The sequence below is a fragment of the Drosophila kikkawai genome, chromosome X (genome assembly GCF_030179895.1).
Source record: "Drosophila kikkawai strain 14028-0561.14 chromosome X, DkikHiC1v2, whole genome shotgun sequence".
Taxonomy (NCBI): Eukaryota; Metazoa; Arthropoda; class Insecta; order Diptera; family Drosophilidae; genus Drosophila; species Drosophila kikkawai.
In genome coordinates this window covers 24,608,460-24,620,692 of record NC_091733.1, presented here as the reverse complement: position 1 = coordinate 24,620,692, position 12,233 = coordinate 24,608,460, and the positions used below count along the sequence as shown (strand labels likewise).

General features: G+C 37.1%; 1 protein-coding gene across 1 annotated transcript; it reads right to left on the bottom strand.

The window, feature by feature from the left end:
• Nucleotides 1–152: 152 nt before the first annotated feature.
• On the bottom strand, nucleotides 153–12,228 carry l(1)G0289 (lethal (1) G0289). The gene is made up of 7 exons (XM_017179869.3): nucleotides 12,087–12,228; nucleotides 3,532–4,407; nucleotides 3,265–3,474; nucleotides 3,048–3,199; nucleotides 2,896–2,968; nucleotides 2,364–2,815; nucleotides 153–1,874 (listed from the first exon to the last, which is right to left on the bottom strand). The coding sequence occupies exons 1-7, from the start codon at nucleotides 12,169–12,171 to the stop codon at nucleotides 1,806–1,808; spliced, it is 1,917 nt and encodes a 638-aa protein (XP_017035358.1). The 5' UTR covers nucleotides 12,172–12,228; the 3' UTR covers nucleotides 153–1,805.
• Between the last annotated feature and the right edge of the window lie 5 nt (nucleotides 12,229–12,233).

Below are 12,233 nucleotides of genomic sequence, written 5' to 3'. Positions count from 1 at the left end.
TGATACATAGTAAGTACCAAAAGGGGTTTGTTTTTTAAGTAAATAAAAAGTATGACCAAAATTTCCTTTTCATATAAAAAGAAAATAACGTTATTTTGTATTATTTTTAGTATAATTGTTACGATTTTTGATGTAAATAAATAAGCTTCGAGTATTTTGAGTATGTTTTTTGTTTTTTTTTTTTGTCTTGTTTTTATTTAAATTATCATGTATACATAAGGAGAGCTTAAAATACAAGTTTAATTTCTTTATCAAAATACATTGTTATACAATTTCCTTAGTTGTTGTCGCTTGCATGCATGCTGGAGTTTTTATTTCTTTTGTTTCTCATTTTCGTTCAAGTTTAATCTGTTTGATTTTTTTTTTATATTTATTGGTACCGCTAATATTCATATATTAATTTACTTTCTCACTTTCGCCTTCACTGCTAATGTCTTCTCGCTGCCCGAACTTAGTGATTTATGGTTTTTAGTTTTTAGTTTTTAGCTTTGCACACCGCATTTAGTTATAGTTTTTCTTTTGTTTTTACTCATTTAGATATATATGTATATATATTTCTTGTTTTTCATTTGTAATATTAATTAATAGAAAAAAATACTAACAAAGAGAAGAGGTTTGTCTTGGATATTTCCCCACATGTCTGCGTGTATATAGTATATATATAAAGTGGTGGTGGGGGGCATATACACACACATACATAAAACTTGCATACAAATCGCGTATAATACAGTATGAAAAAAAACACTGCGCTCTCTCGCAGCTGTACATTTGTCCCATTAATTTGCCTGCCAAGCTACGCACAACACTTACAAAAAAAAAAAACAAACGAAGAAACGTACAAAATTATACAGAATTGGGGTTGGGGGGGAGTAGGAGAACACCAACACAAATATAAATATACAGCCCTCTATCTATCTGTCTCTCTCTCTCTCTCCAGCTCCCCTCTCGCTCTCCATCTTTCTCTAGCTTGTGGTTAAAGTGGGTTAAAAAACGGAGTAAAATAATTAAAAAAAGAAAACTAAACAAAATTGAACTATGAAACAATTGAAAAGCACTTTGCCCTGTGTACTAATTGAGCGTGTGTGTGTGTGTTGAGTGTGTGTGTGTGTGTGGCATATGCAGGATTTCTTTGAGAAAATTTCCCCCTGATAAAAGCACTTGGGAATTTTAAGAGGAAACCTAAAAAAATCCCTTTGCATAGGCCTCTGTGTTGTGTATTGTGTATGTGTGTGTGCAAGTGTCTCGTGTGTGTGCGTGGCCATTGGTCTGAGCATTGTCATCAGAGGGGCAACTTCTTCTTCGGATTCTTCAGATTTCTTTGCTTGGAATTTGGGGGCTTCGGTTAAAAAAAATAAACATTAAAAAGATAAATTTAAAAAGATCACTTCATGCTGTTGCCAGTCGTCTTTTTGAGCAATTGGGTTCTTCTTTTTTTTCGGAGGACTCTGGGGGGATATGTTATGGAAATTGGAACACATGGATCACAGTGCAGTTAGATATCCTTCTGGCATATATATCTTTTCTTTAATAGAATGAAACGGTCGCTTGCTTTGGGTTAAGTTGAATTATATATTTTGCCTTTGCTGTTTCCTGTTCCCTTTCCTTTCCTTTCCTTTCATTTCCTTTGCTCCACTTTCCACTTTGCTTTTGCCAATGACGCTGACTCTCTGCTGTATATCCAGGGGTTTTTTGATGGGTTAACATTGATTGGTTGGTTGGTTGGTTGTGGTTGTTCTTGTTGTCCTTGCTTGCCACGTTCTCTAGCGATCTCTCTACCCCTCAACATCTCCGGCTATCATCTCCGCCTACATGTGTATCGTGGCCGCCGTGTAGCGAGCCTCGCCACGTCGCCAAGACCACTGGCTGGGACGGAACTATGGGGAAAATCAAAGTATTAGCAAGATTCAGTTGATTTACTCAACTTTTGTGAATAAATAAATAATATAATTATACATTTTTATATAAAAATTAGGTAATAACTCTTAAAAATGTAAAAAGAACTCTGATTTTCGACTTGAAAAATACTTTTTCTCTTTAAATAAAAAAAAACTTAAACAATTTAATTTACCCAACTTTTGTGTATAAAAAAAATAATATAATTATTAATTTTTATATTAAAATTAAGAAAAAACTCTTATAAATGTAAAAAGAACTCTTATTTTCGACTTGAAAAATGTAATAATTCAACACTTTTTCTCTAGTAAAATAAATAATAACAAAAAACCTAAAAAAAATATCGTGCAATCCTAGTTAAAATCGGCTACAAACCTGATGCAAATGCTTGGACTGCATGTAATTGGAAAGAAACAACTATTGAGACTCGCCCAAGAAAACACTACACACCTTCCACTATACACACTCACCTGGATGAGCAGCTGGCCACTCTTCGTGTGCGGATTTCGGTACGCATAGAAGAGCCACAGCGTCACGGCGAACACCAAGCAAATGGGCACCATGAAGCCAAAGGCCACGCCTACGCTTTTGTTATCCGCTCCCGCCTGCGACAATTCGGCATTGCCGCCAACCTTGCCGTCCGTATGGCCACCATCACCAATGCCACCACCGGCGATGGCAGCATTCTCGGACTTAGACTGGCCAGCATTGGCCTGTGGCGCCCGCGTGCTAATCACTGTGGGCTCCGTTGCCATCGGACTGCCGGTAGCCGCCGTAGAGGGATTTGTTGCATTTCCAGCTCCATTTGTGCTGCTGCCACCCGGTGTTCCGGCCCCGTTCTTTTCCTGGGCAGCAGCATTGTTGCCCTTCTCCCCGAGCGCCGGACAGGTTGTGGCATTACGAAGGGCGGCAGTTTCGCAACCTGTGAAATTGAGAGTTAAGATTGAGAGTTAAGATCAGTGGTCGGTCAGAGGAAATCCAAAGCTCAGGAGGGAGGCTTACCCTTGGTCATCCACTCGTGCTTCTTGCGATCGGTGCCCGTGGAGCAGCGACTCAGCGCCGGACACCAGAGGCACTGAAATAAATTAATAATAATTAATTAATAATTATAAAAAAAAAATATATATATATATAAAATATAATATTCCACTCACCGTAAATGTCGTATTGTGGTTCAAACACGACTGGCAGTCATTGTAGCCCAGACAGGTGGGCTGTGCAGTCAGCTTGATGATGGTGGAATTGGTGATCTCCTGCTGCTGGACGGAGACGCGGTGGTACTCATAAATGGTCTTTCGGCGGGCAACTAAAATGGGTTTTAACACAAAATGAATTCCATATAACAAATTCAGGGAAATACTATTTACTTACAATATAGATGCTTGTCGATTATATAGGCATCGGAGAGTCCCACCTTGACCGGATGCTGGTGATCCTGGATGGAATTGATAAGCGTGGGCACACGGAAGTAGCCAAAGACAATATCACCGCTTTGGTGCAGCGTCACGCTAAATGTAAACTTGCCAAACTCGGGCTTATCCTGCAGCGTAACATTCTCCCAAACGGCGGTAAAAGCGGTGCCTGGTTAGGAACAAGTTACTATGAGTCTTCACTCCAAACTCCCAAGTACAAACTCACCATTGTCCTGCACACGAACAAACGAATCATTAGAAATGCTTGTGTCAAAGTTGGCCATTAGCGGGGCAATATACTGAGTGGCCGCCAGCCAGGAGTGCACATATTCGCCAGTGTAGAGGAAGCCACCGGTGGCCACTGTGATATTCCTTACATAGTGACCGTAGAAGGGAAAATCAAAGTTCAGCTCAACGGTCATGGCACGACGATGCGAGGAGGAAAGCATTTGATTCTCGGGCGTGTTCTTCAGCTGCGACCACAAAGCCTTGGCCTCCTCAGCGCTCACATAGAGAACACTGTTGTAATAGTCGTGGAAATCCTCGCTGCGCACCAGCGACTCATTCTTAACATTGCTTTCGATATCGTCATCGGGTATATCCACCCCAGACACATCCACGTCGATGGGTGCTGCCGTGCTGCTGCTGGGTGTTTGCGGGATAGCAGCAGCTGCCGAGCTGGGTGCCACCTTTTTGGGATAGCCATTGGACTGGGCGGCCATTAGTTGAGTTGGCTTCTTGTAGTTAATGGCGGGACTAAGGCCAGGAGCAGCAGCTCCACCCTCGACATCCTTACGCTGTCCGGTGCCATTGACTCCAACATTGTGCACATTATAGGAGACACTACCGCCTGCCGCCGCCGTTGCCTTGCTATCCACCGTGGTCACCACAGCAGCTCCAGCTCCGGCTGCCACTGCAGCCACACTAGCATTTGAATTCACGCTCTGATATTGACTGTTACTGACTGGTGGCGGCTGAACATCCGCTGGAGCGGCTCGCCTTTGACGTTGATGCAACTGATCCGTGGCCAGAGGCACCACATGGGGTTCGGGTTTGAGGTAGGGAAGCGCTGTATCAAAGGTGTCGTAACTCTCTGCATTCACTGTAAAAGAGAAGAGAAGCCAAGAAGAGGTTTTAGAGCTTGGCTTAGCTTGTGGGGGAAGCATTTTGGCGGAAGGGTAAGCCATAAGTCCCAGGTGAAATTTACTTTTGATATGAATTCTCTGGAGATTAGCTAGGCGAGGCTGAACTAAGGCAAATCAGGGGATAAACCAGGCCAAAATTAAGCATTAAGCTGCTTTTTTTTTACTACTTTTAATCCTTGAAAATCTGTATTTTTTAACCAAAATTAAGTAAGAAATTTATGTATTTTTTGCTTAAAAGATTTCTTTGGCTTCTTCACAATCTAAAAATATAAAAGCATGTCACGAAAGCCAAAACGTTTGTATATATATAAAACCAATTATAACTGGATTATAATGGCCGTACAGTTCTATGGATTTCAGATAAAAATAAGCAGGTAATTACCTGAACTATAATAAGGAGATATATATACTTCTATACTATGTATACAAAACACTTATACCCCATATACAAAAACAATTAACATAGAAAATGAAATTAAAGAAAACAACATTGAACTTTAAGCCCTGACCCTTGACTTGAGAATTACACGTAACATTGAACATGGAACAACATTCAACAACATTCTGAATATAAATATAATTGAATTAGTGGAGAGATTAGGCAGTAACAAACATCCAGATATATATAGACCAAGGTACAATACTAATCCCAGGCTAGGTTCTTGGGTTCATTGGGGCTCTTTGCAATCACATTCCCACCTTTGTGTGTGTGTGTGTTTGTGTTGTAATTAACCCAACTGTTATTTGAGGCCGCTCTCGATATTGATTTTCTATTTCCATCGTCATCCTCCTCTCTCACATGTACTTATTAGTACTATACGTACAGTGTTTGTAGCTTGTCGCCTGTCGTTGTACAACCACCGCAATAATGGCACATCAAAGACCATTGTCGACAGTAATTACAACAATTACAACATGCGGTTGTGCTGCCTGGCACACACACGCACACCCATAAGCAAACAATATCTGTTACGATTGAACGCCCCAATAACAAGAATAACAGGCTAAAACTGTTTATATTTTTGGACTTTGTCTGATTTAAATTAAAAAAAAGCAATAGTTTTTATTTATAAAACTAAATTGTAGTTTTTGGGCAAAGGAAAGTTGAGGGAATACTTGATAAATGACAAAAACTAATTGGTTTTTGGGATATAAACAATGGATAAGCTCTAGAAGAAAACAGAGATTAATGACAAACAGTGAGCATTAATTAATTAATTCATTTATTTAATTAACTTAATTAATTATTCAATTTATAAAATATTTAATTTATTAAGTAATTAATTAATAAATTATTTAAAATTTATTAAGTAATTAACTAATAAATTAAATTAAATCAAGTAATTAATTAATAAATTAAATAAATTAATTAAATTAATAAATTATTTAATTTCTATTATGAATACAAATAATTTATAAATTCTAAAAGCAAACCTAGTTTTGCGCGAAATATTAGATTTAATTTATAGTAAAATAATTTTTTAAAAATAAATATAATTAAAATAATTATTTAAAAATAAATATTTTAAAAATAATTATTTAAAAATAAATAATTTAAAAACAAGAATGAGATTTCAAGCTTCTATTTTTTATATATCTTATATTTTTATATTTTTTTTCTTGTAATTTAAAATATTTTTTTAAATTAATATTTTGCTATAAATTAAATTTAATCTCACAAAAAACATATTTTAATATTAGCTAAGGTTCCAAATTAGTGTCTTAAATAGTTTAAAGTTCTCTGCCCGGCCTCTGGTTATAATTAATTATATAAATTTAGTCACTTTTAAGAGGAAAAATACAGTCTTTACTACTCTTTTGATCTTGTTCAAATTGCAAATAATACAAAACAAATTTTTGCTGGTTAGACGGAGACACCTTGGCGGCACACACAACAGATAATCGCTCTCAAAAATCTCACCCGCCCCACTAGCGATCATCTTGCATAATAATCATTCACTGCGGTCGCGGTCAAAATGAGTCAACTGTAAGGGTGATGATGGAGACACCATCTCGGCCAGAAGCACTCAGTATCCAGCAGCCAGAGTACCCAACCCAAACGAACGATCGTCGATTCTCTCGCGTGACGAACGCCCGCCAGCCCGCCCGCCTGCCGCTCCAATTGAACCCGATGTTAATTGCTGTAAATGACGGAGCTTGGCTTGGGTTTCTGTTATGGCCCCACGGGAGAAACAATTGGCGTAAATTTATGCGGCACTTGATTGAAAAACGAATCGTTTTTCCCAATAGAAACACAGAGAGAAAGTAGGAAAACAATATAAATAGGGGAATTTTTAAGATAACCAACTTTTTAACCATACATTTTTACAAATTAAATGTAATATTTTAAAATTTAAATATTAAAATTAATAAAATAAGTTTCTAATAATCTATAATCTATACTTTCTTAGAAAATCTTGTTATAACTCTACAATTATTTCCTCAAGTGTTTCCTTTGATTTGCAAAAGCTAGCAACCGTTGACGTAGCCAAAATAGTAAAATTTTTGCACAGTGACCCAGTTTCGGGAGAAGAGAGCATCTTTAATTGCCGCTTTTCGGGGTGAAATTGGTCCCAATATAACAAGGTGTGAAGGACGAAAGACGAATCAATAAAAGATGAATCGTACCATATATATTTTCAAATGCAAAACTATTCTGACGCATAGAGAGAAATATATACATATATCATCGCAATTTGGTTAGATTAAATCAATTGCCTTGAATTGAACCGCAATTGCAAAGGCTCAAGCTGAACATATACAAAGTATCATCCATAAACAAAGTGATGATATAGAAATAATAAATGCTGACATTTATATATAATTTAACAAGTATTTAACATTATTCATCGTCTTATCAATTTCACTTAATAAAATTCCCAGAAGAGTCGCTTGCAAAAACAACTCGAAAATGCCCTGATTATAGTCCTAGGAATTTTAATTTTTAATTAGCCTTGAACTTGAACTTGAACTATTTAAAAGTTAATATTAAAAACAAACAAAAAACCCACTGATAAGAAATTGCAATGGAATGTCAAGAACTTATTTACGAATTTTATCTTATTTTTCGTTCCCTATTTGTTGCTCATATATACAAACATATACATTCCCATTCCCATTTGTTTTTTTTGTTTCAAATTCCTTATCGCAAAACGTCTCTTATTCAGTTAATGTTCCAGCTGATTGTCAGCAATAAAAACACATGTTCTTTATAAGGGGACATGGGTTAGTCAGCCATTAAAGCCAATTTATATATAATAATAATTCAAATATTTTTAAAGCGGTTTTAATTTCAGTTTTTACTAATTTTAGTATATATTTATATATAGCAAAAAACTAAAGTAAATCTCCTACGAAAACTGTAAATTTTGCTATTTTTTCATTGAAAGGTATGCAGTTATAGTTGCATCTATATATTTATATATATATATATATATATTTGTCATTAGCAAGATAACACAAGCAAAGGCAGAGTATACTTGACAAGCTCTTTATATTCATATCTATACAAACGTACTCTTTTCCGTTTCATTTAGAGTTTGGTAATAATTCTAGAAACTGGTTTATAAAAAATCAGCAAACTAAATAATTTATCTAGAGTCCAAAAAGTTAAACATTTTATTAAAAAAAAAAAAGAAAAACTTGGAAACCAAAATCAAAACTAAACCCCTTTTAAGGCCATTATAAACTCTAATTATTGTTTGATTATTTTAAATCACTCTTTTATATATATATATATATATATATATATATATATATTTATATATATATTTAAGTAGTAGGCGTTTTTGTCTCACCCACAAATTAGCAATACCTGAGTTTATCAGTGCTGTTCTCTCCCCCTTTTGTCAACGCCACACAACAACTGGCAATTTGCGTCGCACGCTTTTTATCTAAACTTGTCCCGGGTAATTGACAAACACCCAGTGCACGCAGCTCCAGCTCCAGTCCCCCTCCTCCTGCTCATCCAATGTGCATTTGTATTGCAACGGACAAAACGTAGCCAAAGTGGCAACACATTAACAGTTCTTGGTTACCCGTTAGGCGGAAAAGCTTATCGCTAGATCGCAGGGCAGGTCTGTCTCCCAAGAAACCAGCAACACCAACCAAATGATCATGTTGATCATGATGATGATGATCTGGTGCTAATGATCTGCCCATGGCCAAGAGATACAGTGACAAACGATGCATTTGTCGAGATCACAGAAGCGCAGATGTAGCAAATCTTGCAGATTTTGTGGACACAATAGAGCATAGTTGTCTCTGCTCAAAAAAAAAAAATGGGAAAGAAAACAAAGCCACCATGAATAATAATGAGGTCATTCAATGGAAGATGAATGGGAGTTAAGACTTCTCCCACTTGAACTTCCGTATAATGTTGTCTAATCGGTGACATGAACTTTATACTATATAGAAAAGGTCTTGCTACTACAACTCCAATTTCACAGCTCCAATTTCTGTTGCAATTTAATTACGCCGGAGTTAAGTTCAAAAGAAGGAATGTAGTACAGATAAAGGAGGTTTATATAGCATTTTCTTTGAGTATATTTCTTTAAAATAGAGCTCTGAAAGAAGAGCCAGTCATCTGGGCTAAAATTCGACCACAGACAGAAAAAAATAAAACCTGTTATATATACATAATTTAAGTTCGTTTTTTGGTTGCCTTGGCTTGATTAAATAAAAATAGCAAAAACTGTTCTATAAAACATCAGACTTGATCACTTGACAGCCAGTTGGGAGTAAAAAACCCTGAAAGGAAGCCGAAGTTTGTATACCCTTTGCTGGTTGCTATTTAAAATTTTTTACATTTATTTTTTATAGAATTAAAGTTTAATAAAAAACCCATAACTAACTCAAAAATACATTAAATTCAATTTGGAAAGCTTTTCTGTGCTAGTTTTTACTAGGTTAAAAAATCAGCATACTGAATTTTAAATTGAAAAAAATTAAAATTTTCGACAAAAATTTTTGACAATTTTAACAATGTAACCCCTTATAAAATTTTTGCAAAAATTCTAAAAAATTGTTTTCCTCCCGACATGTCTTAAAAGACTAGCCTGTTGATGCTGATCAAGAATATATATGATTTATGGGGTCGGAAATGACTCCTTCACTCCGTTCCAAGCTTCTGACTGAAATTATAATACCCTGTAAGGGTATAAAAATACCTAGTAAAATGAAACGAAAATATATTACTTTTCTCTCAGAAAGATAGATATTTTTAAGCTAGACTTTTAAATTAACATGTCTGACTTAATAGATCGATAATATTTAATTCGTTTTAAGTTTTTAGTAATATTTTAGGATATGATATGATCACAGTTAAGAGCTCATGATGAGAGATACCACCATCTGCCACTCAATAAATACATATTTATTTAATTTTAAAATTTATATTCGAGCAACTGCTGTTGATCTGTTTTGACTTTTCAGCTGGTGAGTACGTGAATACTTGGAGAGAAATGAATATCAACTGACTGTGACCACAGTTATGACTCAGTATTTCATTTTATACCCTATTTTTAAAATATATCTATATAAATTGTAGATCTAATAATCAGAACGGTAATATCCAATCAATCATTGTGTCAAAGACTTGTTTGCAGTGAGTGTTTTAGAACTAATACACGGGATATTCCAATCAGAATGTTTTTGAATACCCTATTTAAATAAGACAATATTTTCCCAATAACATTTCCCAGTTGGCACAAACCGCAAGAAAGGGGGAGTACCGGAAAAGCCTCAAAACGGGACAAATGTGATTCAGACGGCCGGAATTTGACCCACAACACAACCCACTGATTGGAAACTGCGAAACGGGGAAAGCTGGAGAAGGGGGGGTGGGTGTTGTGCTGGTGATAATGGACAGTGGCCAGTAGCCAGCTGCTGCTGCAGCAGAAGCAGATTGAAACAATGAACGAACGCCCTTGATAAGCGATGCGGTACCAGTAGCGGGCTGCCGCCAAGCAGAGTCCAATGGGAATTGTTACAGACATACTCATTCATGTATGATTGCAAATAAGAATCTGAATGGGAAGGGGGCGGGGGCGGGCATATGAATGGCACTGCTTCTGGTAAGTTGGCCACGCAGATAACCAAATTCAATGCACTTTAACTGATGCCAAGCGGGAAGTAAAAATAAACCTGAGCGATAAGCAGACAAAGAGCACTAAAATAATATACTCGGCCAACTGAGTCAACACAATACACAAAAGAAATACAACAAATATTTAACAGAAAATTTGTTGTCTTTAAAAGCGACACGGGCAGGTTTTTCGTTTTGCTCTTGACGTTTTTCCAATGGGAAAAACCATCAGCAGAAGAAGGGAAGACAGAGAGAGTGAGAGAGAGGGTTGCATGTGCAGTTAGCCAGCAGCTGAGAGCCGGTGCGCAAGGTTGCCACCTGTCGGTAGCAAAACAAGAAAGACACACAACCCAGCAAGCAAAGTTATTAGTACAAAGTAAAAACCTTGCTTAAAACACCGGAATAACGGCTGAAGGCTTTTATTTCTGTGCCAAAAAAGAGTCATATCAGACTCAGAAATTGCCCTCTTAAAGTATGACCGTTTTCAAGGAAAAAATGCTCTTTCCGAAGTCTTTTTTGGACACTTTATGATATAAAAAAAGGCTCATAAAAAACTATTAGAAAACGCTCATATTGCTTGCTGGGACTACACCAACACACTAACACTAGCACTAACACGCGCGCCAAAAGAGTTGCCAGCTTTGGGTTTTTCTTGCGCTGCTTCTATTTCTTCTTTTTTGCCTTTTTTTTTCTTAAACCGCTGACCAATCCAGGGTTTAAATTGCAAATTGCGACAAAAACAATGAGCGTATTTTTGTGCCTTAATCAGAGTGCGCCACAAATTTCAATTGGAATATGCAGATTGTTGTTTGTTGTATTCTTTCATTCCTCTTGTTTTGTCTTTTTGTAGTTTTTGTAGCTTGGTGGCGACGTCGCGCAGATGGAAAATTGTTGCACGTTAAGTGGAGCATGGCGCAAATGATCGCGGCGCACAAAACAAAACTCAAAAAATAAATGCAGGGGCGGCGCGGGAGTTTGGTTTTTGGTCTTTTTTTTTGGGCAGGGGCCACAGGACGTTGCCTATTTTCACACTCTGCTGCACCCACACACACACACACACAATGCCGTTGTTGTTGTTGTCAATTAACGCATTTGATGTGCCAGCACACGAAAAAAAATCATAAAAAAATACAACATGGCAGCGGTAAATTTCACCATACGAAAAAGTACCAACCAAAAGCAGCCCCCCCCTCCAGCCAATACGCTGATGATGATGATTTGTCTTTTGTACACTTTGTGTACAAACAACAGCCCATAAATACACCTTCCGCTGATGACTGGGCCGTAAATAAGCGTGTGTGCCTGTTTTTTTTTGGATCCCTCTGCATATTGGAGTTTTAAGTTTAGGTTTTTCCTCATTTTTCTCATTTCTTCACTGCGTACAACGTAAAATAACAACCAGATTTACAGTCAACACACACACACACACACATATATATACACAACACGCACACCGAGGTGGATAAGACAGAGAGGGCAAGGGGAAGAGAAAAGGACAGCGGAATGGATGTGGGTTAGCGTTTCCCCAATTAGCTCCTGAAGGACACTTACACCTGGCCGTCGCGCCGTGTAGCGAACTGCATACGGCTAAAAGGACCGCAATCTGAGCGCACGCACTACCGACACTCTTCGCCATTTTTTGTAACCTTTCAGCAACCGTTTCCAATAAGAAGTAAAACACGATAGCAGTGTGGCCGT